The 27,154-nt window shown below is 40.5% G+C and overlaps 1 protein-coding gene across 2 annotated transcripts in view; it reads left to right on the plus strand.

Annotated features, from left to right (window-relative positions):
* The first annotated feature begins 4,129 nt into the window (after positions 1 to 4,129).
* Positions 4,130 to 27,154, plus strand: part of SEC24B (SEC24 homolog B, COPII coat complex component) — an 83,106-nt gene continuing 60,081 nt past the window's right edge. For both annotated transcript variants that reach the window (XM_074950734.1, XM_074950735.1), the window contains exons 1-3: positions 4,130 to 4,253; positions 9,557 to 10,261; positions 18,578 to 18,760. In XM_074950734.1, coding sequence (XP_074806835.1) covers positions 4,157 to 4,253; positions 9,557 to 10,261; positions 18,578 to 18,760 — 985 coding nt within the window. In that variant the 5' untranslated portion in view covers positions 4,130 to 4,156. The remainder of the gene's footprint in view (positions 4,254 to 9,556; positions 10,262 to 18,577; positions 18,761 to 27,154) is intronic.

Genomic DNA, 27,154 nt, shown 5'->3' on the forward strand with positions numbered 1-27,154 from the left:
ACAGAAGGTGTTGGGAGGAGGCCATGGGGAAGTAGCCCAGGGAGTTGTAGCTATCACACAGGTGTTACACGAAACACTGTAGACAGCTGTGATCCACAGGGCCCTGGGCTGGAACCCAGAGTAGAGGGAAGGCCCGGGTTCTCCCCATCCCCACAACTCCCTATTGGATACAGGAGGAGTTGACCTGGACTGTGGGTCCCACCAGAGGAGAAGGTCCCTGGCCTGTCTCCCAACCCACTAGGTGGACCAACAGAGACTGCGAGGATTGTTCTCCTTCCTTTTCCCCATGCTGGCCAGTGATGAGGTTAGCTGAGTGAACGGCAGGTTTGAGCCACTAGCAAAAGTGGTCAAACTGAGGGCTGCCATGAATCTCTGAGGTGAGCAAATCTGCCAATAAGTGCAAGACCCACCCAGGCAGAGGAGGAACTTTGTCACAGTATGATAACAGGACATAAGCAAATCTGTGATTGTACCATTCCCCACCCCATCCCTTTGCCCTTTCTGTTTCCCAAGCAGTTGTGTTTCTTTTCAATAAATGAATTTTTTGGCTTTGAAAACATTCTTTATTCTTACATAAAGTAAAAGATACCTTAGCCCAGAAAAGAAACAGGCACTGCAAGTCAGCATAGCAGACCCAGATTCCTACTAACATTGGAAACACTTCACTTCACTCCCGTGCAGGGCACCAGACGTTACTGGTGGCTTTCAGCCTCAAATTGCTCCCTCAAGGCATCCCTAATCCTTGCAGCCCCGCGCTGGGCCCCTCTAATAGCCCTGCTCTCTGGCTGTTTAAATTCAGCCTCCGGGTGTTGAACCTCTGAGTTCCATGCCTGAGTGAATCATTCACCCTCCCTTCACAAATGTTATGGAGGGTACAGCACGCGGTTATAACTGCGGGGATGCTGTCATCGGCCAGGTCCAGCTTCCCATACAGAGAGTGCCAGCGGCCCTTTAAATGGCCAAAAGAACACTCCACAGTCATTCTGTACCGACTCAGCCTGTTGTTGAATTGCTCCTTGCTGCTGTCAAGGCTCCCTGTGTAGGGTTTCGTGAGCCATGGCATTAAAGGGTAAGCAGGGTCTCCAAGGATCACAATGGGCATTTTGACTTCCCCTACGGTGATCTTCTGGTCTGGGAAAAAAGTCCCGGCTTGCAGCTTCCTGAACAGACCAGTGTTCCGAAAGAGGCACGTGTCATGCACCTTTCCGGGCCAGCCTGCGTTAATGTCAATGAAACGCCCACAGTGATCCACAAGTGCTTGGAGAACTATAGAGAAATACCCCTTCCGATTAACGTACTCAGAGGCTAGGTGGGCTGGTGCCAGAATTGGAATATGTGTGCCATCTATCACCCCTCCACAGTTAGGGAAACCCATTTGTGCAAGGCCATCCACAATGTCATGCACATTACCCAGAGTCACGGTTCTTCTGAGCAGGATGCATCAACAGGATTCCAACAGTCGGTCGACTTTCCCACGCTAAACTGGTTAGTGACCGATCGGTAGCTGTCTGGAGTTGCCAGCTTCCAGATTGCAATAGCCACCCGCTTCTCCACTGTCAGGGCAGCTCTCAATCTCGTGTCTTTGCGCCGCAGGGTGGGAGCGAGCTCCTCACACAGTCCCCTGAAAGTGGCTTTTCTCATCCGAAAGTTCTGCAGCCGCTGCTCGTCATCCCAGACTTGCATGACGATGTGATCCCACCACTCAGTGCTTGTTTCCCCGAGCTCAAAAGCGGCGTTCCACGGTGGTGAGCATGTCCATGAATGCCACAAGCAAACTCGTGTCATATGTGTTACTCGAGTCGAAATCATCGTCAGAGCCCTCACTGTCACTTTGGATCATAAGATATAACTCGACTGCCAAATGTGACGTGCTGGCGAGACTTGTCAGCATATTCCTCAGCAGTTCGGGCTCCATTCCTGCAGACGGAAAGGGAAGACAGAGCGCGCAATACAAAAAACGTTGAAAGACGGCACCAAATGTGGACGGAAGCACAGGGATTGCTGGGATGCGAACCGATGCATCATGGGGCGTTGGGACAGGACCCAGAATGCCCCACGTCCCCTGCCCCCTTCCCACAAGCCACAGCACCAGAATGGGAAGAGGTGCTCTGCGGGATAGCTGCCCATAATGCGTCCCTTCCAATGCCGCTGCAAGTGCTGCAAATGTGGCCACGCCAGTGCGCTTGTTCCTGTCAGCGTGGACAGACTGCAGCGCTTTCCCTACTGTGCTCTCCGAAGGCGGGTTTAACTCAAAGCCCTCTACATCTCCAAGTGTAGCCATGCCCTAAGTCTATTTCTTTACCAGTGTTGCAGTTTCCCCCAGGCCACTTCTGACCCAGCCTCTTAAGTTCCTTTCTGGGTCTCTGCATCTCTTCCCTACTTAGTGAGGCTGTCTCAGAGATCTCCCTACTGAAAAGCTTTCCTTCCTACTGAGCTTCCTACCTAGTGCTCATTCCACCTAGGATTTATCATCACTTACACCTAGTTTCCCCTTCTTTACTAAAACCACCTTCTGCTCTTTATGGGGAAGTGCCTGATTCCCCTCAGGTGGGGCTCATGCTGTAATCAGGTGGATTTAGCCCCTGGCTTTCCAGCCCAGGGAAGGCAAGCCATCCTGTTGCTATCTCCCTTTGCTAGCAGATGCTGACATTATTGATCTATTGTCTCCTTTGATACCAATAATCATTAAGTGTTGTTTACTCTCTGATTATGGTAGTAGGAGTGGAAAGGAAATGACTTTTGCTGGGTGTCTCTTGAGTGTTCCCAGACAGTTGTTTTGGACAATTACTTCTAGTCCCTACTAGTGCTGTTGTGGAGTCCCACAGGGTTGCATTTTTTCACCTCTCCTGTTCAGTGTGTACAGTGTGCTCTTGGGAGGGCTAATCAGCGGACGTAGGCTGCCTTGCTTTCAGTAGGCTAATGACACCCAGCTCTTTGTTTTTGCCTCATCCAATCCAGCCAGGACATAGGGTGGGATGAGAGCGAGCTGGTTGAAGTTCAATCTGGATAAAATTGAGGTGTTGTTGGTAGACTGAAGAATAGTGTGGGGATGACATCTGCTTCTCTTCCTGAGGGTGTGTACCTGACATTTATCACCAGATATCTCAGTGTGAAAGTACTGTTGGGTTCACAGCTGTTGTTGGAAGATCACAACGTCACAGTGGCCAAAACAAACTTTTTTCCATCTCTGTCTGGTCTGAAGAGTGCAACTGTTCCCTTTAAATGTGGCTCTTCATCCAGGGATTTGTAACTGCCAGACTAGATCACTGTACTGTGCTCTGCCTTGGGCTGCACCTTAAATCTAGCTGGAAGCTGAAACTGGTGCCGGATCTTAAAAGTTGCATATCCCAGGGGGAACGCATGGCACTGCTCTGCCAGGATCTGCACTGCCTTTAGGGTGACCAGATGTTCCAATTTTATAGGGACAGTCCCGATTTTGGGCTCTTTTTCTTAGAGAGGCTCCTCTCCCGATTTTTCACACTTGCTGTCTGGTCACCCTAACTGCCTTTGGGTCTCTGGATGGACTTTAAGGAGCTGATCTTGCCTCTCTCTCTCCTGAGAAACAAGATCCCTCCCAAAGCTTTGCTGTTAGAGCTATAATCAGCAGGAACACTCCAGCTGGAGATGGGACAGACAGCAAAGGGGCCCTGGCTGAAGGACTCCGGACCCCCATCAGAAATGGCTCAAATCTAGGGGAGAGGAGGAGAGAAGAGAAAAAGGGAAGGGCCCATATGGCACATGCAGTAGCAAGGGCTGCAGTAGGGTCTGGAGAGGCTGGGGCAGAAGTTGGGACTTGCATATCTATATGGGCCATGGTTGGGAGGCGCAGGGGAGTCAGTGGGGATGGCATTTTGGAGGGGAACTAGGGGGCGCGGGGGGTTGGAATTCAGTGCGGGACTGGGAGGCGGCGCAAGGGGGCGCTGTGGGCTGTGAAGGTGAAACTGGGGGGCACCGCAGGTTGCGGCGGTGGCGCAGGGCTGGGAGGAGGCGGCAGGGGGCGCTGTGGGTTGTGGCGGTGACTCCGAGCCCGGATTGGCTGCTCTCGCTCCTTCACGCACCAGTTCCAGGGCGGAAGGCTGCGGCTGCGCGCGTTCCAGGGTCGTTTCCGTTGGTGACGTCCGGCGCGTCCGCCGAGGCAGAGGCGCAGCGAGGAGCTATGTCGGCGCCAGCCGGGATCCCCCCGCGCCCTGCCGCAGCCCCTGGAGGGGCCAGAGCGCCCGTCGCTGCGGCCAGGGCGCCGCCCTGTCAGAACGGTGAGGAGCCGAGGCCGGGGCCCCGCGCGGGCCTAGCGCTGGAGCGGGGCTGGACTGGCCGGGGGCAGCAGAGCGTGGGGCTGGCCGCTCGGGGCAGTAGCGCTGGTGGAAGAGCGGCGAGGGCAAGGGGCAGAGGGTGGGACGGTGGGGTCTGGCACCGAGGAGGGCGGGGGAGACTGGAGGGGGCGGGGGGGGCTGGGGGGGCTGGGACAAGGGCGGGGCGGGGGGGGCGACTGGAGGGGCTGGGACAAGGGCGGGGCATTTGTGGGCTGGGGCAGATAGGGGCATCGGGGGATGGGCGAGGAGGAAGGGCTGACTCTGCCATGTGGCATTTCCGTGTGTTTTGTCTTGGGCCCTGGTTAGCTGAGCTGTGTCTCCGCTCCTGGGGTTAGAACACATACTGTGTGGTCCAGTTGTGTTCCCATCTAGCTGAGTGACCGGCTGGTTTAATGTCACATAACGGGCTTTTCAGGATGTAGAGTGAAGCAATGCCTTCAGTTCACACGAGGTTCTGGTGGTCCTGTGAGTGGTTAACCTCGATTGGTGATACTCAGACTGAGGCTTGGGAGCCACAAGTGGCTCTTTAATGTGTCTCCTGTAGCTCTTTTCAGCACATGATATTAAAACACTGTGTGATTTAATTATTAACCAAACAGGATGCTTTTGCTATGGGCTTATCTAACGACTAAATCAGCACTGCTGCTATTGATGCAGTGCTGTTGATGAGAAGCTAAGTCGATGGCATAGCACTCTCCTGTCGACTTCTGTACTCCAGCTCCCTGAGAAGCATAAGGTAAATTAGTGGGAGAGCATGGACACAGCACACTGCTATAGGCTGACCTAAGTTATGTCAATTTCAGTTATGTAACTTACATAACTGAAGTAGTATAACTCTAGATTGACTTACAGCTTTTGTGTAGACCAGCTCTATGTTGTTAATCTCTTGTAGCTGATAAAGTAATACTTGAGCAGTCATTTTGCTGTGAGAATAATGTATCTGTATAAACACTAAATATGAATATATAGTACTATAGCAAATGAAACCATGAATTCACATTACTGTGGCTCTTTTTTGGGTAATGTCGATTGCTAATTTGGCTACTGAACCACTGTGGTCTGAGTATCACTAGCCTAGATGTTGACTTCCCTCTTCGTGGACACCCATGATTTGCAGGTGGATGTCACCTATTTGGCATTATGGAGAGCCTGCAGGGGTGACTTTTGACTTAACAGACCAGCATGCACAGCTATCTAGACATAGTTTGTGTTTTTTACTGTGTCTGGTGGTTGGGAAGGGGGCATGAAGTGTTTGAAATTAAGTGGCTGCACAACTGAGATGAAAAAACCCAATCTTTGATAAGTTTTTTGACTATCACTGCAATTCTGGCTCTGAAACTGAGGAATAACTTCTCAGAATATTAAATAGTGCCAGGTAGGCTTATTCAAAATATTAAGTGGGGTAGTACAATATTTTTCCTTGAATTTAATTTAATTTTGGAACTATTCTAGTTGGGAAACTGCATCTTGGGAACAATTTGGAGGCTGAAAGATGTTCAGGCCTTTGTTCTGCAAACTCTTAGACACATGGTTTATTTTGTACACCTGAGTAGTTTCGATGGAAATATTTGCATTCCCAGTGGGTTTATTCATATACACCAAGTAAGCATGTACATAAATCTTCAGGGTTAAGACTTCAGGGATTTTGGGGAAATATGGTGCTTTTTGTTTCTTATAGTGTTTTATTATAACAAAATGAGAAGACGTGCACTTCAAGTTACATATCCTAAAATTGAGCAAACTGCCTGTGTATTTTAGCATGAAAATGTACTAAGAGGATATGTTTTTACATATATTTTAATCTACAATGATACTGTCACTGATTTTATAGCTCACAATTTTAAAATTGATCGTAAAATATGTATAATTGATTTAATGAGGTCTTTACAGCTTCTGATCCTAATCAGTTTCATTTCTGTGTTGTTTATATTATGTATATTTGCTAGCATTGCATTTTAACATCTTCTCCTAGGCTCTGATTTTACAGTCAGGTTGGCATGGGCACAGAGGGTAGTCTCTGTAGATCTGTTTGCAGGATTGAGATCTTTAATTTTAATGCTCTTTAGTTATATGAACAAAGTTTTAGGTGGTAGCCTCTGTCATGTTTAGGCAACAGATTGTGAATCAAGTTCATGCACATATTGCTGAAGGTTTGTGGAAACCTGGTACGATTAAATAGAAGCTTTTAGAAAGAGACTTTCAACTTAGATTTTGCCCAGAAGTTTAATTTTGTAGTAACTGTGACCAATATAAATTTTTCCATGTTTATAAAATTCTAATGTAAACAGTTGTTTTCAAATAAACAGCCATTTCCATTCAGTGTTGAAATCCAAATATTGCAACACTAAAAATAGGAAACTATAACTTACCTCATCTATTTTTACTGTATCTAAGACCGTGGAAGAAATGTCAAAAATAAGAGTAAAAATAGTAATGACCATTTGGATTTTTAAAATTCTTTCACTGTAATAGTTTAAAGGCTTATCAGCAACATGGGTAAATAATTTTGTTTTAAAGTTTTCAGAGTAGCAGCCATGTTAGTCTGTATCCGCAAAAAGAAAAGGAGTACTTGTGGCACTTTAGAGACTAACAAAGGTATTTGAGCATAAGCTTTCTGAATGCATCCGATGAAGTGAGCTGTAGCTCACGAAAGCTTATGCTCAGATACCTTTGTTAGTCTCTAAGGTGCCACAAGTACTCCTTTTCGTTTTAAAGTTTGACCATTTAATTTACTTGTGATTCAGACAATCATTTTTAATAATTTTTAAAAATAAACTCAGTAGCCGACTTTTGCATTTTTCATCTTGTTAACTTTTTTTTTTTAATTACTGAATATCTGTTTGTTTCTTAGTTTGCATATTCTTTATCTTGGGATATATTTACAGGCTTGTAGATTTAGTGGTTCATAGGCAAGATGTTAATTTAATTTGTCACTTTACATAACCACACAATAACATTCCAACATTTTGAAAAATATAGTTTTGTTTTTGATCTACCTGGGGAACTGACATGCAGCATTTAGGGCATTGTTTATATAAAGGAAGGGGAGAAAGAAGGGAAACAGGAAATCGAAAAACAAGACTGCGAGTCTTGATTTTTTTAGTTTTAATGCCATGTTCTACTTTGCCCCGAATGGCACCATCTGCTTCCTTGAATTTGGTCTCTGCTTCTAAAATCAGTGTGTGTTATATGTTGTGAGGAGTAAGTATTGCTTATGTAAATATAGTTACTGATGTGTTTGCACATGCTAGAGATAACGGTATGCATTGCTGCGAGAGTACTGCATACATTAGACTTCATAAATTCTGTCAAATCTTCTCCCAACTGTTGGAATTTATTGGAACCTCACGAAGAGCTCAATCAAAAGACTTCCATCAAAAGGATTTAGTGTTTGGCAGAGGTGATAAATTGGGGCTTGAAAGTATTCAAAAAGTCATTAGTTCTCATGGCCTTGACAGTATTTGTCTGATCCAGGGGACAAGTCCATGTGAAGGATCCTTAGTGATTTTCATACTGGTACACACTTTAAAAAAAAAAAATGTTTTGTAAAATTGGCTTGCCTTTTGTTTGTCTTAATAGTTTTCTTCCTAACTATTCAACTTTTCCTGTTTGATTCTGTGTTGAAGCCCTTCTTTTAAAACAATGCCTATTTTGCTTAGCCCATCAATCTTGAAGTCCAAATGTAAGAACTTCTCACTGAATATTTGAAAATAAAATTATTAATTATAACTGAGCATGTTGCTGGTGTCTGCTATCTAGCTGAAAAGTGACACCTAGGTGACGGTAGTACTCTAATATGAATTCAGACTATTAATGATTTTTTTCCCAACAGTCTTAAGGAACTGCAGTGTTAAAAATTAAACATGTTGAAATATTAAAAACTAAAGAGATAATCTATTAAAAAAGTTCACCACTTTAACTTAAATCACATTTAAACCACTGTAAAGTCTGTGTGGACTCATTTTTAGTTTAAACCAGGATTATTTTAGTTTCACTTCAATCCAAAATAAGAATGTCTACAGTCTTTTGTACTGGTTTAGCTAAATGAGTTTAACATCATATATTAAGTTAAACCAGTGCAACTTTGTTGTATAATTTTTTACTGTATTTTGTGTAGACAAACCCTAAGAAGGCAGGTTACTTTATCCAGCTGCTCCCTGATTTATTCTGTGCTGGCAAGGGTACTTGATTAAGTACAAACGTGTGAAAAATATGAAATTGAATGGAATGTTATAGCTATAACTAACTGTTTACTATGATTCTTTCTGTATTCACAATAAATGTGGCATTTGGCCTTATTCCCTTTAATAAGATCCTGCTGGTTTATATTTTATTGGTATAACATCAAAACACAAGTTGCTCTATGAATGTATGTATGCACAGTAGCCTGGGCAAAGATGAAAGCGTATTTGATGCAAGCAGCTTATCCTGTAGAGCCAAATTAGAGTGGGGGAAAAACAAATGAGAAATTCATACATAACTAAAAGTACTTGGCAGTGACTGCCTTGTACCAGAGGACTATGGGGCAGTGAATGGAAATGAAGAGCTATCGTCCTGGATACTATGTTTATAGCTGGGCTTTTGTGAAAGCTCAGACTTCAAAAACCATGTGAGAGCATAATGGAAAAAGCAATAGCAACTCAGCATTTCACTTTAGTCATCTCTTAAGAATTCATAAAACTAAGTATTACTAACTTTTATCCACTGACAGATTGGTTTGAATGGAAGATCTTGTTTTCCTATCACATTTCGCAGGTTGTTTTTGAAGTACCTTATCATATTGGCATTTTTCTGTTATAAATACCAAAAGTGGCAGATAATGTTGTTCGTTTTTCTGTTATAAATACCATTCCTTTTCAGGGGCTTTCTAACATGTTTGTTTAAAAAATAATCCTCCAAATATAAATATGACATGTAGCATCTTAACTTGGGGAAAACTTTTTACAATAAATGTTCAAATATCTGAGATGGAACTTTGAAAATTGTGTTTTGTATGTGTACTCAAACTGCTTTAAGTATTTTATTTTCACATAAATATCTGCTACTTTAGCCATTCTGTCCTTTCCACTGTTCGGAAGTAGCTTCCTTTTTTGGTGCTGTTGGTTGCTTGCTTGCTCCTGCTGCTGGTATGTTAATGCTAATAAGCACACTGATCCCCCCAGTCTGTCTGTGTGTCAACCAACTGCGATAAAGGTGTGTGTAACCCATACAACTTTAATACTTATGACATTTTCTCTTCTTTTCAGGTCCAATGCAGAATCCGATGCAGTTCCCTTTTGGATATGGCTTACATCTTGAAAACTATAGTGCTTCCTCCGGACACTACCCACAAGTGCCCCATGAAGCTGTCCCGTCGCAGTTGAATAACCAGTATGTTGCTGATTACCACTCTGCTTGCTATTCAATACCAGTTCAAAGTGTCATCACACCTTCTGTGGGTCCCAGCATGTTGAACACCCAGCAGCCCCAGCAGTTGTACAGTGGGGCTGCTCATCCTGTGGAGTCAGCTGGAGGACTTACCCAAGGAGCAATATCATCTGCATCCCATTTACATACAGGTGTTCCACAGTCATATTCTGCATTGAGTAGTCACTACAGTTCCTCAACCAGCTCTTCAGTTGCATCTCAAGGATTTCCCCTTTCTTCTGGTCATTATGCCATGCCTACCGTCTCTAGTGCTGTATATCCTAATCTTTCCTATCCTTCTATGTCTATTGGTAGTCCATATGGGCAGGTATTTACTTCCCAGAGCCTTCCAGCTGTTGGGCAGTTTGAAGAGACTAATGCATTTCCTGGTCAAAGTTCAACTGTACCTCATACACTGCCACACCAAGTTCCTTTGGGATATAATTCTACATCATGGTCCACTTCAGATTTTCAGTCAGCTCAAGACAACTTCAGCAGGAATCGCACTGGATCCCTGGCTAAAGCAAGCAACCAAATAAATACAGGTATAATACTATGCCAAAATCAGGAAGTTTCTTAATGAAATTAAGTATTTTTCTATAATTGAAACAATTTTAAGTGATTAGTGTATAATGATGATGCCTCATGGAAATCTGAAAATATTTTAAGTGTAGGTATTTCTGTTTAATTTGTTTTAATCGACATTTGCATAAATACGGGGCCCCTGTATCCTTTAAGTTTATCACCTCCTGTTCCTTATTAATCCCTTGAAGACATTATTTTCTGTTGGTGAGAACATAATTCTCTCCATAGCAGCTAATTGTGTTGTTGCTGACAGATGTGTGACTTGCATCTCTCTCAGTGGAAGTCAGCTAAAGAAAAAGACACTATTTTTGTGCAAATGTTTCTAATAAACATTTTGGGAAAGAATACATAAACGTATGCGTAAACAGAACTGAAGAATCAAAGAGGCTTCTAATGTGTGTGCGTGTGTGTGTGTGTGTGTATGTATATGTGTGTGTATGTGTATGTGTATGTGTATGTATATATATATATATATATATGCTTAGGGGGGAAAAGAGACAAACTAGGTATATTTTCTCTCAATCAGTTCTGAAAACAGACAACCTAATCAAAAATCAGTTTGTCATGCCCCAACATGGTGATTTAATACTTTCAAATGCTAGTGAAGGAAAACTCTACTTATTTTGCTAAGCCCACTCTGAAAATTCAAAAGGTGAAAAACCACTTATAACCTAAATGCATTTGAAAATCCTATTGCTGGTAGCAGCCATCTTGCTGATAAGTTACTTGAACATTGGCAACATCACATTTTTAGCAAGGTAGCTGCTCCCAATATCTACTGTAATAAGAGAATAAGAACCCTTAGTTCTGTTAGATACCACCTTAAACAAAAAATAAGGTAAGTTTCTCACATTTTTAAGTTCCTGACTGAGCTGAGCAAGATGGGTGTAGTCTTCCTTTACTGGAAGAAATGGTTACTAAACAACTGAACACACTTGAATTAGAAAATAGTCTTTCAAATTCTCATTGCACATTTGGAGATGATGCAAGAATTTTTTTTGCCGGGAAAAGGGGACTTGGGTTCAAGGCTTATTAAAAGAGAGTTTGAGAGAGGTGCTTATCATGTTTCTTTAGTTGAAGGTTTGTCTTGACTCAGAAAAATGGTTGAGTTCTGATCAGGCTTAATTAACACATGCTAGTTAAGCCCTGCCTTATTTCAACCATTTGTGTAGTTTGAATGCAGAGTACCTTTTAGCTTAATTTTAGTATGTTGAGTTGTAGCTTAGGCTCCTGCTGGATTGAAAGTGATAGTTTGTTGAAAGGTTATGAAAAAGAAGTGTGGAAATGTTGTTTTTTACTTATATTAACCATAAAAACTTGATGCTCTTCACCTAAGAATTCTAAGGACAAGCATCTTTGTATTTCCTTTCCTCCCTCTGTCTGCTTTCCTCATCTGTCAAAATTGAAGGTTGGTGGTGGTGAGCCCCCTCACAATCCTTGTTCACTTTATCTCCTCTGATTAGCTATATTTTCAACCTAGAACCATGCTAGGTTGCATGCCAAGAAGTCTCTACTGCTGCTCTGAGATGCCTATCTGCTGCTGCTTCTTCCATTCCTACTTTATAGGGGATTTGCAGTTGCAAGGAGAGATTAGAAAGCTGGTTTCTTCCTTTCATTGCTTGCAGATACTCCTAAAGATTCCTGACACACACTCTCCCTCTTTGTTGGCCTTCCCTCCCTCCCACCCCAGAAATAAATAACGTAAAAAAATTGAAAACAAAATCTCACTGAGGTAGCTAGTGTCAAGCATTAAGTAACTTATATGAAATGGGGTGATGACATAAATGACTTCATTTCCCCAGATCTGCTTGACTTCTCTCCTTCCTTCTTTTGTTTCTCTTAAAAAAAGTTAAATGCAGAAATCAGTTAATGCCTTGTTAAGTTTGAAAATTTAAATGGATTAGTCAGGATATTGAAAATTTGAAGTTTTCACAGTAATAATAAACTTGACCACATTATACACATCCTGGGGGAAAATTGAAAAATATTATCCAAGCAGCAATTGAAAATACTACCATACATATCTGTAGTATTAATGTGAACCTTTTTGTGTCTGTTCAAATTCTGTGATGATGTTGCATTTACAAACATTTTTCATTTAAATGAAAAATTTTGATGGTTAGACATGTTAAAATCAATTATTTATTTGCTCCTAACAATGTTGTCTCCAAGAGACATGTTTTTTAAGACAGGGAAATGGAGCTGGCAAAAACCTAAATGAGAATTTGAAAGATGCGTGGAGTGATATTTTTTGTGGTCTTCCATTTGTTCCTTAATTAAGCGGTCAGATAAGCAGTCATTGCTTAATTAGAATTATGAGTGCTAAAGTAGTGTTTACAGACAATTTTTCATTCAGCAAACTTCTGTCTGGTTTTAACTGATTTCTGAAAAACATCTGTATAGATTTAAGTTTAACCTTCAGATTTCAACTGACTTAACATTTATTTAGATTGTAAGCTCTTTGGGGGCAGGGACAGTCTATTTGTTCTGTGCTTGCTTGCCTAATGTGGTGTAATGTAACTTTAAAATCTATATATACCTATTTACAGTTACATACCTAAGAATAAGCACTAATACATTATTCCTTTTCTACTGTACTAGAGCAATATAACAACACCGAGCTCATTGAATGTAAGGTAGATAATTATGCCGCTGGCTGATTCAAAGATTAATTTTTCTAAGTCAGCGAGTTGTACCCAATTTAAGTTTATTTTGTTCTGTTTGAGATTATCGTGTTACATACAACAGGCTGAATATTCTTAACATTAATTAGCCAAAAGCCAATTTTATAATAAATTTGCACCATTTGGGAAGTCTGGGGTAAACAAAGGGTTAATAAATAATGTTCCTTTTCATGGTAAATTCCAGACTTTTGCTGAAACTCACAATTTTCCAGTTAAAATTGCTCAGCAGATTTTTATCCATGACTAACGTGGCATTATACTGAAAATATAACCTGAATTGCTGCAACAGTCAGGTCAGGAGTAAGATGCCAAATGTTTCTTTGTTCCTGGTGTAATTAATTCACTGCGGGGGGAGGGAGTGATAGAATTTTAGTTACTTTTTCAGGTTGTTGGTGCAGGCTTAAAGCATTTTCAGATTGAGTAAATTTTGTTTGGTATTGCTATAAAACTTCTAGTCTTCATCCTGCACTGCATATGTTTAGAAAAAATGTAGTTACAAACATAAATATTTTTCTTGATTTACTTTCCTTTCATCTTCATTACCTCTGTCTCATTTCTTAGAGGGTAACTTGTTCAGTGTAGCATAAGAAGTGTTATACAGCTTAACTTAATGTGTCTTGTGCTTAGAGAAGGTTGACTTAAAATTTGCAGCAGCTCCTTAAAATCTTCTTGCAGCTGATCACTTTAAATGGTTCTACTTGGTTTACCTACTTGGTTGGCTATACAAGCTATTTTGGTATCAAACTTTAAAGATGCCAGAACAGACCTCCTCATTTTGCATAATTTTAAAGGAAATAGTTTTACTTGGAAGTAATTTTTTGCACTGTTAGGAGCTGGTCACTATAGACAAAAATTTCCTATCCAGAAAACTTCATCCATGTAGGGATTTCTTTCACACCAAAACAGATGGAAAGATAAAGCAAAAAATCCAGTAAGCCAGGCACATGTTAAAACCAAATTGACATTCTCCTGTATCTGTGAAAAGTGTCAAAAAATAAAGTAATTCAAAAGGAAACAAGAAAAGGAGTACTTGTGGCACCTTAGAGACTAACCAATTTATTTGAGCATGAGCTTTCGTGAGCTACAGCTCACTTCATCCGATGAAGTGAGCTGCAGCTCACGAAAGCTCATGCTCAAATAAATTGGTTAGTAAGTGAGCTGTAGCTCACGAAAGCTCATGCTCAAATAAATTGGTTAGTCTCTAAGGTGCCACAAGTACTCCTTTTCTTTTTGCGAATACAGACTAACACGGCTGTTACTCTGAAACCTGTCAGAAGGAAACAGAATTTCAAGAAATTACAGATGTCTCAGAGGCACATATTTTCCAAAATGTGTACCCGCATCACTTCGCTTTCATGGATACAGTACACAGAAATTGTCAACAAAATAACCTCAAACCCTTTCAAGGTCATCTAGATTAGAACACATTTTCTGGGATTGTCCATAAATGAAATGTTTTGACTCATGTATGTAAATAAGTTTACAGAAAACTTTGGACATAGACTTTGATAAGATACTCAAAGGCTTTAAGATTATATCTACAGTTTAAAGTATGTCTAAACAAGATGTAGCAAAGATCACAGCTCAGGAGATAGTCCTAAAGCCATTTTGAGCAGCAAAGTGAACTTCCTGTAACATGCAGGAAACAGCGCGCGACCTGTAATTAACATTAAAAAATTTTTTTATTTAAAATCTGTCACTTTTGTGTAATAAGCAAAACCTGCATGCCTGCCCAAGTAAGGCCAGATCTACACTACAAACATTTGCAGACACAGCTCTTTCAGTGATTTGTGACCAAGATACCTGTGCCAGCAAAAGATCCTAGTGTAGATGTAGTTATACTGGCAAAACTGCTTTTGTGCTGATATAGCTTATTTTGCTCAAGGGGGGCTGGAATAAACTGTGCTGGCAAAAGTAAAGTTTTTCCAGTATAAGCTGTGTCCGAACTAGGAGTGCTTTGCCAGTATAATATAGATACTAGTCTGGACCTGGGCTAAAACAGTGCTATGCCATGTACCCGTGCCCTGTAGTACCTATAATGCCTGTATATAAATCCTTTAAGCTATCTACTTGTTCATCTACATCTGTGCTTATTGTTACTTAATCACATAAGTGTACATATGGATGTATAACAGCACCTCACCAATAAATTGTAATTTTACCTATGTAACATTAAATATAAAATGCTTGTCAGTTAATCAGAATTAAAAAATTCAAAAGTTAAAATGCCAACAGTAGTGTTAAACTGGCCACATTGTCTACCCAGTGTTTTCTATTCCTGTTTAAATAGTTAATTACTTATCATAGCTTCATGTTGTATACCACAAAATATACAGGATATAGTGTGTGACTTACATTACATTGCTATAGCTGCACATGGCCCTGGCTATAATGTTAAGTCTTCTAACTGCAGAATGTTACCACAAATACTGGAAAGACTGTCCACCAAAATACTCTTTTTGTATTTAAAAGTACTCTTTCTGTATCTTCATAACTGAATGGTGCTACTGTACTGACTGACGATTTGTAATAGAAGGTCCAGCTTGATGTTTAAAAGCAGAGTGGGATGCTCAGCATCTGAATCCATGATAAGGCAAGAGGCTGTCATGTTTGCAAGGCAACTGGTTGAACTACAGTTAGTTAACAAAATACATAAAATTTAAACATTGACTTCCCTCTGTCATGCAATCGTACATTAACCTATCTGTGCCAAAAATGGCAGCTTCTTGTTTAATTATTTTAATTTATATTTAAGGTTCTTACACATTTAGTGATTAATTCTTCACTGTAATGTCATAAAATATATTTTATTTTATGTTGCAGTTTTCCTCTAATTCTGGCTAACTTTAAAGGGTTTTCATCTGCACTTTTTCACATTTACTGTGAGCTAACAAAGCATTGTTAGTTTTGTAGGTGCATTTTTATGGCATCTGCTAGCTGGAATGTGGTAGTAGCTAATCAGGCTTGTTGAGGATAAGCCAATAGAAAATATGTACTTAAACAGATGTTCTGTCAAGCTTTATCTTGAGCTTGATTGCTGTATTGTAGGTTAATCACTATTTGAGTATGTACTTCATCTTGTTGTCAGCTGAGGGGGAAAAAAAAACTGTTAGCAAAATTTAAAACTGCTGGAGATTGTGGTTTGTGGTGGTCTTTCAAGAGTGAATGGCATACTTAAAGCAGTAACAAAGGTGATAGTTAAAGTTGTGTAAGTGTTCTCATTGTAATCCCCTGTTTTCAGTTGCTCAGGACTCCAAAACTTTCCTCTAGGAATATGTAATTTTCCAGGCCTTATTTCTGCTTGAAGGCAACATAATTTTTTAAAGCGTGAGAGAAACTGTTCTGCTGTTTTCAAGGAGTATAAATAAAAGCCCCAAACCTTTCCCTATAAGTTTGGGAAAGCTTTTTTGATAGCTTTCTGCTGCAACAATTTTTGTGATAAAATTAACGTTTGGCAAGGAAATAAATCATTAAGAATCTTTGAATGTTCCAGTGAAAATTGGTTCGGTTTTTTAACTGAGTTATGAACAATTGATCATAGCAGTTTACCAGTGTTCTAAGTAATAGAAAAATTATCACTGCTCATCTTTGCCAATCCCTGGTTTATATAAATCTTTGGCATGCAGTCCGCCAGGGTAAGCCCCCTGGTGGGCCAGGCCGGTTTGTTTACCTGCTGTGTCCATGGGTTCGGCTGATCATGGCTCTCACTGGCTGCGGTTCACTGTTCCAGGTCAATGCGGGCTCTGGGAAGCGGTAGCCAGCACTTCCCTCGGCCCATTCCGCTTCCCGCAGCCCCCATTGGCCTGGAGCAGCGAACTGCAGCCAGTGGGAGCCGCAATTGGCCGAACCTGCGGATGCGGCAAGTAAACAAACCGGACTGGGCCGCCAGGGGGCTTGGACTGGGCCGCCAGGGGGCTTGGACTGGGCCGCCAGGGGGCTTGGACTGGCGGGCCAAAGGTTGACAATCCCTGCTATAAACTATCTCAATTCACACTGTCTGGCAAAAATAATAAGTAGTGCTCGTTATTAGAAACTGCTCAAATTTGTATATATGCTATAGAAAAAAGCATAGTGGTTCATTAATGTTTTTTATATCATTTAGATTTCAGCAATAAATCATTCAAAAAGTGTTAGGCAGCCTAATAATTAAACAAACTTAAAATACAGTGACCACCTAGCATCATTTATTGATGTGCAGTTAACACTAACTTAGCCAGCCGGGAAATCAAACCAACAGAATTGTTGCTTTACTCCTTCCCCTCAAGCATCCCCTAAAATCCACTCAAATAATATTGTACTATTTGAGAAAAATAGTATAGTATCACGTGATTGGACTATCATTAATATATATACACAGGTGGTAGAGTTAAGGTTGCACATACAAATTTTGGCTTTCCTGACTTGAGTTGTAACTGCAATCATAACATTTATTATTTAAAAATATGATGCATATTTATCTATTTTTTACTTGTAAGACTTGTTTCATTTGTATTCTAAATGTTATGCTGGTGGTCAGTTGAATTTCTTTTGCTTTTATTTTTGCCATTTTAATAGTCTGATCTGGTCAAATAATCATCGAAGACTTGATCCTGGCTTCTGGTTTATTGGTCTGCATTGACAGAAGTGTTACCTTGTGAAAGGAGGTACTCTGCACCTGTGCATCAACCAATTTCTAATAGCTCTCAGGTTCATAAGGGGAGAATTGAGCCTTAAGTGTTGAAACAAAGGTGGCTTAAAGTTACATTTGCTAAAAGTACAGTTTATTCAGACTACATTGAATTTTGGTGGAAACAAAGTTATTGTACCTTTACAAAAGTTTTTTTTAACTATATTTGACCTACTCCCCTTTACAATATCTGTGCCCCTTTAAAACTCACTTCAGTGAAGTGAGGATAGTTTTGATATGGTAAGTATTCCTAATGAGCTATAGCCTGTCTAGTGGCAATCGTTTTGCGTTTTAATGGGAAGATTCTATCATGTTCAGATGTTCAAAACAACATTGCAAATTCCCTGTGAAAATATTTTAATATTCCATGTGATACGAATTGCTAATTAAAGCAGAATCCTAGGTGTCTGTGCCCCCTAGTTGGAAACGACCATTGTGGTAGGGAAGCAGAGCAGTGGAACACTGCACAGCTGATTGCTGCATCTTGACTGTGCTGCCTTACTTGGAAGGAAGATTAGTGTCTGTGCAGTATAACAGGCTGAGAATGATTTTTGGAGGTGGAATTAGAGGGCATAGGTTTGGGGATGGATTAAAAATCTGGTGTACCCAGGCTCTACTTAGCATTGAACCATCTATCTGACGCTTTCAGTGTGAAATTATATTTTCTGCTTCAGTTGTTGGTACCATTAATATTCAAAACAGTAATCTCTTCATCTTAATGGAATATATACTTAACAGAATTGGTGTTCAACTGAAAAACATATTTTCCTCTTTCTCAGCAATCTAGCAGTTAAAAGCTGTTGCTCTTTGAAATACTTTATCTTAGGAACTATGAAACGAGCATCAAATTAACTGTTGTCTGGTATTTGTGCAATTGTCTTTGCTAATGAGTAAAATGTTATCTTCTTTTCCCACTCTGTTTTCAGTTGGTATTGTAGATTCATCGCATCCTGTAAGCCAGAATGTTCAGTTTACCAAGCCTGGCGTAGAAACATCTGTTGTTTCTTCTGCTGTGACCTCTTCAATAAGAACACCTGTTGCAGACCACTTAACTGAACCTGCTTCTGTGCCTTCCAATACACAGCCATCGGAACCACTGCTTCAAGAAGGTATTAGCTTATTTTAGAATACAGAATAGTACCTTAACTTTTAATATTTATCAAGGTTTTAATGTTTTATTTTCCATTTTTTTTCCTGTTGACAAAACATACCTGACAGTCTCTGTTCTGTCTTTTGATTTTTTTTTTTTTTTTTAAATAGACCTATTTGCAACTTGTTCTACATACATTTATGTATAGTAGGGTTTTTGCTTTCTGTTGAACCCCCTCAGTAGTTGACTAGTGCCAGGGCACCCCTTGCTGCATCCTTTCAAAATGCTATGTACCGTTATCTTGTGTCTGCGTTTATTCTGACTATTCTCTTTTTTGTTTCCATTCTCCTCTCACACCCCTTTTTTGACTTTTTTGGCTGTTGTCATTTTTACTCCCCCTCCCTATGCCATTTCCCTAATTCACCAAAAGGCCATGTGCTGTTCGGGTAGTGTGCATCCATTGGTGACTCTGTGGGATCTGGTCACATGCTGTTGCAGCTGATCTATGTTTGAAAAGCAGACATAAAAAAAATTTGGGCTGGGGAGCTGTTTCCTGAGCCTGTACCCCTATAAACTGCTCCTGTGGCAAGCTACAATAGGGACTGTTGTAGGAGCAGGGAGGTAATCTTTCAAAGAAGCTTCTTGGTGCTTTACGCATGGCAGCACATTTGTAGTGGGGAACTGGAATGAATCTAGACTATTGCACCTTCATCATCCTCACTGATTCTCAGTGGTCTGTTCTGGCTTGCCTTCCAAGTTGTAAAACACTACATTATGCATAGATAGATGGAAATTCCAATTTCCATTTTCTTGTTTTTACACATTTGCAGTGTATTCTCTTGGCTACTTTAGTGCTCTGTAACTTCCTACAAAATAACATTTTAATATATTTGTTTAAATAGTGAATACATAAATTTGAGCAGATACCAGTCGTTTCAGTTACAATAAAATATGTCAGGTTTCAGAGTAGCAGCTGTGTTAGTCTGTATCCACAAAAAGAAAAGGAGGACTTGTGGCACCTTAGAGACTAACAAATTTATTTGAGCATAAGCTTTCGTGAGCTACAGCTCACTTCATTGGATGCATCCACTGAACGCATCCGATGAAGTGAGCTGTAGCTCACAAAAGCTTATGCTCAAATAAATTTGTTAGTCTCTAAGGTGCCACAAGTCCTCCTTTTCTTTTTGCTAATAAAATATGTGCAGGTTTAAAAAAATTCTCAAAAGCTTTTAAATCTTAAATACTTGGCTCTGATACAGTGTTTTCATATATAGTTCTCAAAGCCCTTTTGTAATCTGGGTTATAATCTCCATATTTATCAATGAATAAAAAACCTAGGAAAATCCATTAATCTGTTGTCTATCAACCTGACTTTTATCCCCCAAACATGCAGAGATGAAAACTATTAATTGTTTGAAAAGTATTATCCCCACACTAAATCTTTTAAAAATCATTACAGAAAATGATGTTTTGGAAATTGATTTGCAGCTGCTGTTTGGTTCTTAGTTTTACAGTGATGTTAAGTAGCAGTTTGAACCCTACTGCTGAACAGAATGTAATTGCAGTATAGACATGCTAAATGGGGTTTGCTACAGCACAATGTTCTTTAATCCTCCTAGGCAGACTCACAATAATAACTGTCACGTACAAAGTGCATGCAGTCTGTACGTACAAACCAGGGAAGAAATGTGATATGATTGCATATTTAAATGTATATAGTTATTATAATGTGCAGTATTCCATATATACATACTAGCAGTGATTTGTATGGAAAGTACAGACATTTGATACAGAACATAGCAGGTATTGCTAAATACACAGCTAAATGTAAACATCTTCATAAATTCAGTCTGTGTGTGTGTATATAGCACAGTTGGATAATCACACTTTCAAGACCGAGATGTCCAGATGGTCTGACACCAAGGCCCTTTTTAATTTGCCAGGAGCCTAAGGGTTCTACTGATTGCATATATTTGTTTTAATTTTATCAATAATAAATCACATTTCTTGTACTTGCATCTTCCTTGATAAATGAATAAAAGTTGTTGGCATTCACCAGCAACAGAAATCTGTTGTTGATCAGCTTTATCCTCTTCAGTTACAGGTTCATTTCAGGTCTCTGAAACGCTGCAGTTAAGGCACTCTTGAAATATTTGTACCAGTGATTATTTGAAAGTGGGATCACGTAATACACTTCCCCCCCCCCCCCCAATTTGGGAGGGGATTCTGCCTGTGGTACAGATGAGTATAAAGTGTCACAAATTATTTTTTAGGTTTAATGAAGTGTGCTCTTCCTCATGGCATGTGCACACTCTGGGTTACTAATTTACCTTGTCCTGTGGTTCTGTACATTACAAAGTACATCTCATCTCATTCATGTAAGACTGCGTAGATGCTCCTAAGTCTTGTTTCTGCAAAGCATTTAAGTGTAAGTCAGATTTCACAAAACACTTAAGCAAGTGCTTAAATGTCTTCAGTGGGTTAAACATGAACTTAAGTGCTTTGCTGAATCAGGGCCGCAATGTGAAAGCCTGTTAAAATAACTGAATTTTACACTGTTGTATATTTGGAAGCTGGGTTAATGTTGATCCAATGTGAACAGGGCTTAAAAATAGCAATGTTGTGAAGATGGTCAGGGAAACTTCTGTAAACTCATTTTTTCTTTTAAAAGTAGAGTCTACAGAATCTCAGTGTAGATTTTTGGAAGTTAACTGAAGTTTTAATGCTCTAAATGTATATTTGTCTTGACACTGGCTGTAACACCTAGATTAAGTGAGCTGATTTTTGCCCTCTCATATAGTGGGTAAATTTAAATAATTTGTGGCTTGCGTAAATTCTCTAACAGAAGCCGATGAATTAAAAAAACTGTTTAAAAGCAGCTAAATCTAAGAATGTTGAACAGCAGGGTCCATTTTGAACAAATGCAAGATTAATCTTGGTATTTCAGTCAGTGCCTCGATACTGTGGTGATGGTTGTATTGGAAATTTGAGGTTAATGAAAAGGAAGACTTGTAAAAAAAAAACAAAAACAAAAACAAAAAACTACTTTATAATCTAATTTCTTTTCACTCAATTCTCGTTTTATTCTTGACACTACCACTATTATGAAATCCAAACCCAGTAACTGTGTAATTTACATTTTGGAAATCTTTCATATTGTGCTAGAATAGTCTTGTTTTAGCAACAAAAACAAAACCCTGCAATATCGTATAACTGGTTACCTGTTTTGTAAATGAAATATTTTCACATTTCATCCTTGCTCTTTCTCTCAACTTCAGCCTCATTTGTCTGTAAATGTATTGTATGGAACAGTGATGCTCAGACTGCAGCTCTGAAGCCACAAGTGGCTCTTTAAAGTGTCTTCTGCTGCTCTTTGCAGCACGTGATATTAAAACAGTGTGATTTTAATTAATAACCAGTTAGGATGCTTTTACCATGTTATTAACTAATTAAGTTAGCAACTTGCTCAAGTTATTAACTTATTTACTGTGAGAAGAATATATTGACTAAATTATTTCCCATCATACTGTTTAAATATGAGTAGTACTATAGTAAATGAAACAATAAATTTACACTACAGTGACTCTTTTTGGTAATGTTGATCACTAATTTGGCTCTTGAACCAATCAGACCTGAGTATGACTGATATGGAACAAAGATTTGAGTGGGTTGGCTATAATTGAAATATTTTAAGGAGAAGCTTTATTTTGGAATTTCTTTTGCTCAAAAATGCCAAATAAAATATCCCAGTAGAATTACCTTCCTTTTGCTCCTGTTTTTTGTCTCACTTTCCCATCCTTGGATTTTGTTATTTCTTACCCCAACCTTTCAGTTTCTTTCTCTTTCATCCCCTTTCCATTTTGGTGTGTGATATATGCTGGAATCCCTCCTTTTTCTTTTTTTTTATAATACTTGGTTGAGGAAGGTTTAATATGGCTCTCTTCAGTCAGCTTTCATAAAATCATAGAAATTTAAGGCTGAAAAGGATCTCAAAGTCATGAAGCCCCCTGCACTCAGTCAGGATCAAGTAAAGCTAGACCCTCCCTGACAGGTTGTTGTCCAACTTGTTTGTAAAAATTTCTGTTGATGGGGATTCCACAACCTCTTCCAGAGCTTGACTACCTTATACTGTAGTTAGAAAGTTTTTCCTAATAGCTAACCTAAGTCTCTCTTCCTGCAGATTAAGCCCATTACTTCTTGTCCTACCTTCAATGGACATGGAGAACAATTGATCACCATCCTCTTCCTTAACATATTTGAAGACAGTTATCAGGTCTGCCCTCAGTCGTCTCTTAAGACTAAATGTGCACCGTTGTTTTAACCTTTCCTCATAGGTCAAGTTTTCTAACCTTTTAGCATTTTTGTTGCTCTCCTTTGGACTCTCTCCTATTTGTCTACAGCTTTCCTAAAGTATGGTGCCCAGAATTAGACACAATACTCCCTGCTCTACTCAACACTGGTGAGGCCTCAGCTGGACAACTACCTTCCATGTCCTTACATGCAACGGTCCTGTTAATACTGCCCAGAAAATTAGCCTTTTTTTACAACTGCATCACATTGTTGACTGTCATTCACTTTGTGATCCACTGTAACCCCAAGATCTTTTTCAGCAGTACTACCACGTAGCCAATTATTCCCCATTTTGTAGTTGTGCATTTGATTTTTCATTCCTAAGTGAAGTGCTTTGCACTTGTCTTCAATGAATTTCTTCTTGTTGATTACAGACCAATTCTCCAATTTGTCAAGGTAATCGTAATCCTTTTCTAATCTAATCCTGTTCTCCAAAATGTCCTCACAGTCTGTCATCTTTAGATTTTATAAGCATACTCTCCACTCCATGATCAAAGTCATTTAGGAAAATATTGAATACTACTGGATCCAGGACTGACCCCTTTGGAACTCCTCTAGATGCACCCTTCCAGTTTGATAGCTAACCACTGATAACTGCTTTTGGAGTATGGTCTTTTAACCAGTTGTTCACCTACCTTGCAGTAAATTCATCTAGACTGCATTTCCGTAGTTTGCTTAAGAGAATTCCATGTAGGACTATAGAATAAAATCAAGATATTTCATGTCTTCTGCTTACCCTCATTCACTTGGCCATAACCCTCTTAAAGAGGGAAATTAAGTTTGTTTAGTACGATTTGTTCTTGACTGATCCATCCTGGCTATTCCTTAAATTAGGTTAGTGGTTTTCAATCTTTTTTTTCATTTGCAGACCCCTAAAAAATTTCAAATGGAGGTGTGGACCCCCAACGGTTCATGGGCCACAAATTGAAAACCACTGCTTTAGTTGCTTACAAATTGATTGTTTAATAATTTGTTCCAGTATCTCCTTTCCAGGTATTGAAGTTAGGCTGACTGGTCTATAATTTCCCAGGTCCTCTTCGTTCCCCCTTTTAAAGATAGGTGCTATATTTGTCCTTCTCCAGTCTCTGGGACCTCATTCAAAATCCATCAGTCCTTGAAGATAATTGCTAATGGTTCCAAGATTTCTTCAGATTAGAGATTGCATTTGGATTATTAAAGAGTGATTGTGAGCATATATTTCCTCACAGTTTATATGTACCTCCCCTGCAGAACTCCCAGCTCCTTCTGGGACACGTAGTTTGGTATCAAGCCCCATCCTAAACTCTGACTCACTGCTAGAGGAACACCATACCAACCTTCTTTCTAGCTGCTTTTGGTTTCTCTCTCCTTTTGTGTTTCACTCCTTCTCTTCATATCTGACCCCACTCCTGTGGTTTTTATCTTAGGTCTTCCTCACCTCTTGTCATACTGACCTTAATCTGTTTCTCTCCCGCTCTTAATCATGCCTATGCAGCTCATGTTGTTGCTCAGCACTCCTGAAGCATAGTAAAAGGAGACTGACGTATTCCTATTCAGTTTCACTTTGCAGCTCCTGCTGAGCCATAAGTAAAATCTTTAAGAGAAGCACAAATACAATCTGGTACTGGGAAGAGAATTTTTCTTTTCCCTCCTCTTTAACAAGTGCACTCCATAGAACCAGGGGATAAGAATATCTGAACATGTTTTTTTCCCCACGTTCTAGCAGCAGAGAGAAATTGAAGAGTTCATCAGTTTCATTTCTGTTGGTTCTGCCTGTGTCGCACTAGCCAGTTGTTACATATAGGACCTTCAGCAGAGTGTGATCGTCCCTGTGGGAATGTTGTTGCATAGCGTATTGGAAAAACTGAGATACCCTCAGCTTTGCTTTGTTTCTAAACCCCTCTAATATGTTATGGCATCTGACAACTCAGCTTCTCAAGAATGTGATCACTACAGCTATATATGATGAGTCCATGTTAGGTTGGGGATACCTCTGGCTGATGAAAAAACAAGGGCCTTCTGCTAAGCTGACCTATTTAGGGAGTGGGATAGATACACAGACTGGGGTATCTAGATTCCCACAGGATACGCTGTGGGAACTTCTGGGATTGATTATCAAGGCTATAGTGGCAAGGAAGCGTACAGTGCTGGAGTTGCAGTCTTGGGCATTTTGCACCAGACTGTTAGCTGCCATTGGGAATATCAAAGCCCAACCATTTTATAAGCTTAATGAAGAGGTGAAGGAGGTTTTGGGGACTTGGGAACAGTTTCTGAATCCTTTTCATGGAGTGTCTTTTTGGAGGGAGAAACTGATTATAGAGACACAGTTATAGATCATTCTCTCTTGCAACATGAATAACTTAGCACTCAGCACCAGGGTTAAAGCCCCTGCTTTACTCTCAGCTGTAGATGACCTACCGGTGCTGTCTTCTCTCAGTGCAGATGTGATGGGCTCATACCAAAGACCGCCTGGGGATGCTTGTTCTCTGATGTCGGCAGGCACGTCAGCAGTATACCATGACAATGTATTCAATCGCAGCTGCGTTCTCCACCAACCCATCAAAATTGCAACCTGGAGTGTTGCAACTCTTCACAGGTGTGGTCATCAGGTCGCTGTCTCGTGTGGACGGTCTTGGCATATCAATCGCAGGCCTAACGGAATCAAGGCTGATAAATCACGAATGCCACAAGGTGGAAGATTCATTAGTTCTGTATTCCAGCGGCCCCAACCACTTACAAGGGGTAGCATTACTACTGCGAGGCAAAACCAAGTCCTTCTTGATAACCTGGATGCCCGGGTCTTCTCTACTACTTATTGCACGTCTTAAACACCGGCACAGTCACCTCGCTGTCATAGTAGTCTATTCGCTGACAGAGAAATCTGTTGATTCAAAGATCATTTCTACGATCAGTTGGAATCTTTAGTATGCACAGTCCCTCCACATGACAATTTCATGATTCTGGGCCACCTAAATGCAGTTACTGGCTCCCGGCAAATTGGGCTTGATCAGGTCATTGGCCATTACAGTTCAGGTACACTCTTGCCGCTTGCTCACCTTCTGCGCCTCTCAGAATCTTTCCATTCTTGGGTCATGGTTCAAGCGGCAATGCATACATCAGATGTCATGGATCTCTCATGATGACATCACTCAGAAGGAGTTGGACCACATATCGCACGTGACAGGCATCTCTTCGCCTCCTGTAGAGTATATTGTGCTGCAGAATGTGCCACAAAAACAGATCACCACCTAGTGGTTGCCTACATGACATTAACGCTCTGACAAGTGAGTACGCCCTCTGTGATGAGGAAAACGTTTGACATTGATGCACTTCTCTGTGTGCCGGGTTTAGCCAACAGGTTTTGTATCAACATCAGAAATAGATTCTCGGCTCTAGCTGACCTGCCAGATGATGTCGAGGTTGCCTGCTCTTTGTTTACCTCCATCCTCCACCAATCTGCCGAGCAGACAATTGGCTATTAGGCGTCTAGCACACTGACCATGGCTATCGAGGGAGGCCTTCCAGACAGTTAAATTGAAGGCCACATCTATTCAGTGTGGCGATAAGCACACTCATACTCAGCTGAAGTGAAAGTTTAACACCCTGGCATTATGTGAGCTTGAGGCATATTCTAACCAAGTGGTAGATGATGATTATGAATTTGGTTTAGCCAGGGGAGACTTAAAGCTGGCATTCTGCATGATCTGCAACCTTGGCGGTCAAGAGGTAGTTACTATGAAAGGGATCTTGAATGACCGCCAAGGCCATTCATGTAAATTAGATGGCAACATCCTTTCACGCTGGGTGGAACATTATCACAGGGCCCTGAATCGCCCTCCAGCTGCAGCTTGTTCAGAGCTGGACGTTTTGACAGCCACTGTGGTTTCAGACCCAGATACTTGTACTGATCACCAACATTGGATGAAGTGTGCCATCTGCTAACTGAAAACGGATGCTCAGCCATTCCCGAGAGCTGCTAAAATGTGCTATTGACTCTGTAGCGGAATCACTTCTGGCCATCTTTCGTTTGATGTGGAGAACTGGAACCTTGCCAACTGCCTGGAAGGACGGTATTGTGATCTCA

This window comes from Natator depressus, chromosome 4 (assembly GCF_965152275.1).
Source record: "Natator depressus isolate rNatDep1 chromosome 4, rNatDep2.hap1, whole genome shotgun sequence".
NCBI classification, from domain to species: Eukaryota; Metazoa; Chordata; order Testudines; family Cheloniidae; genus Natator; species Natator depressus.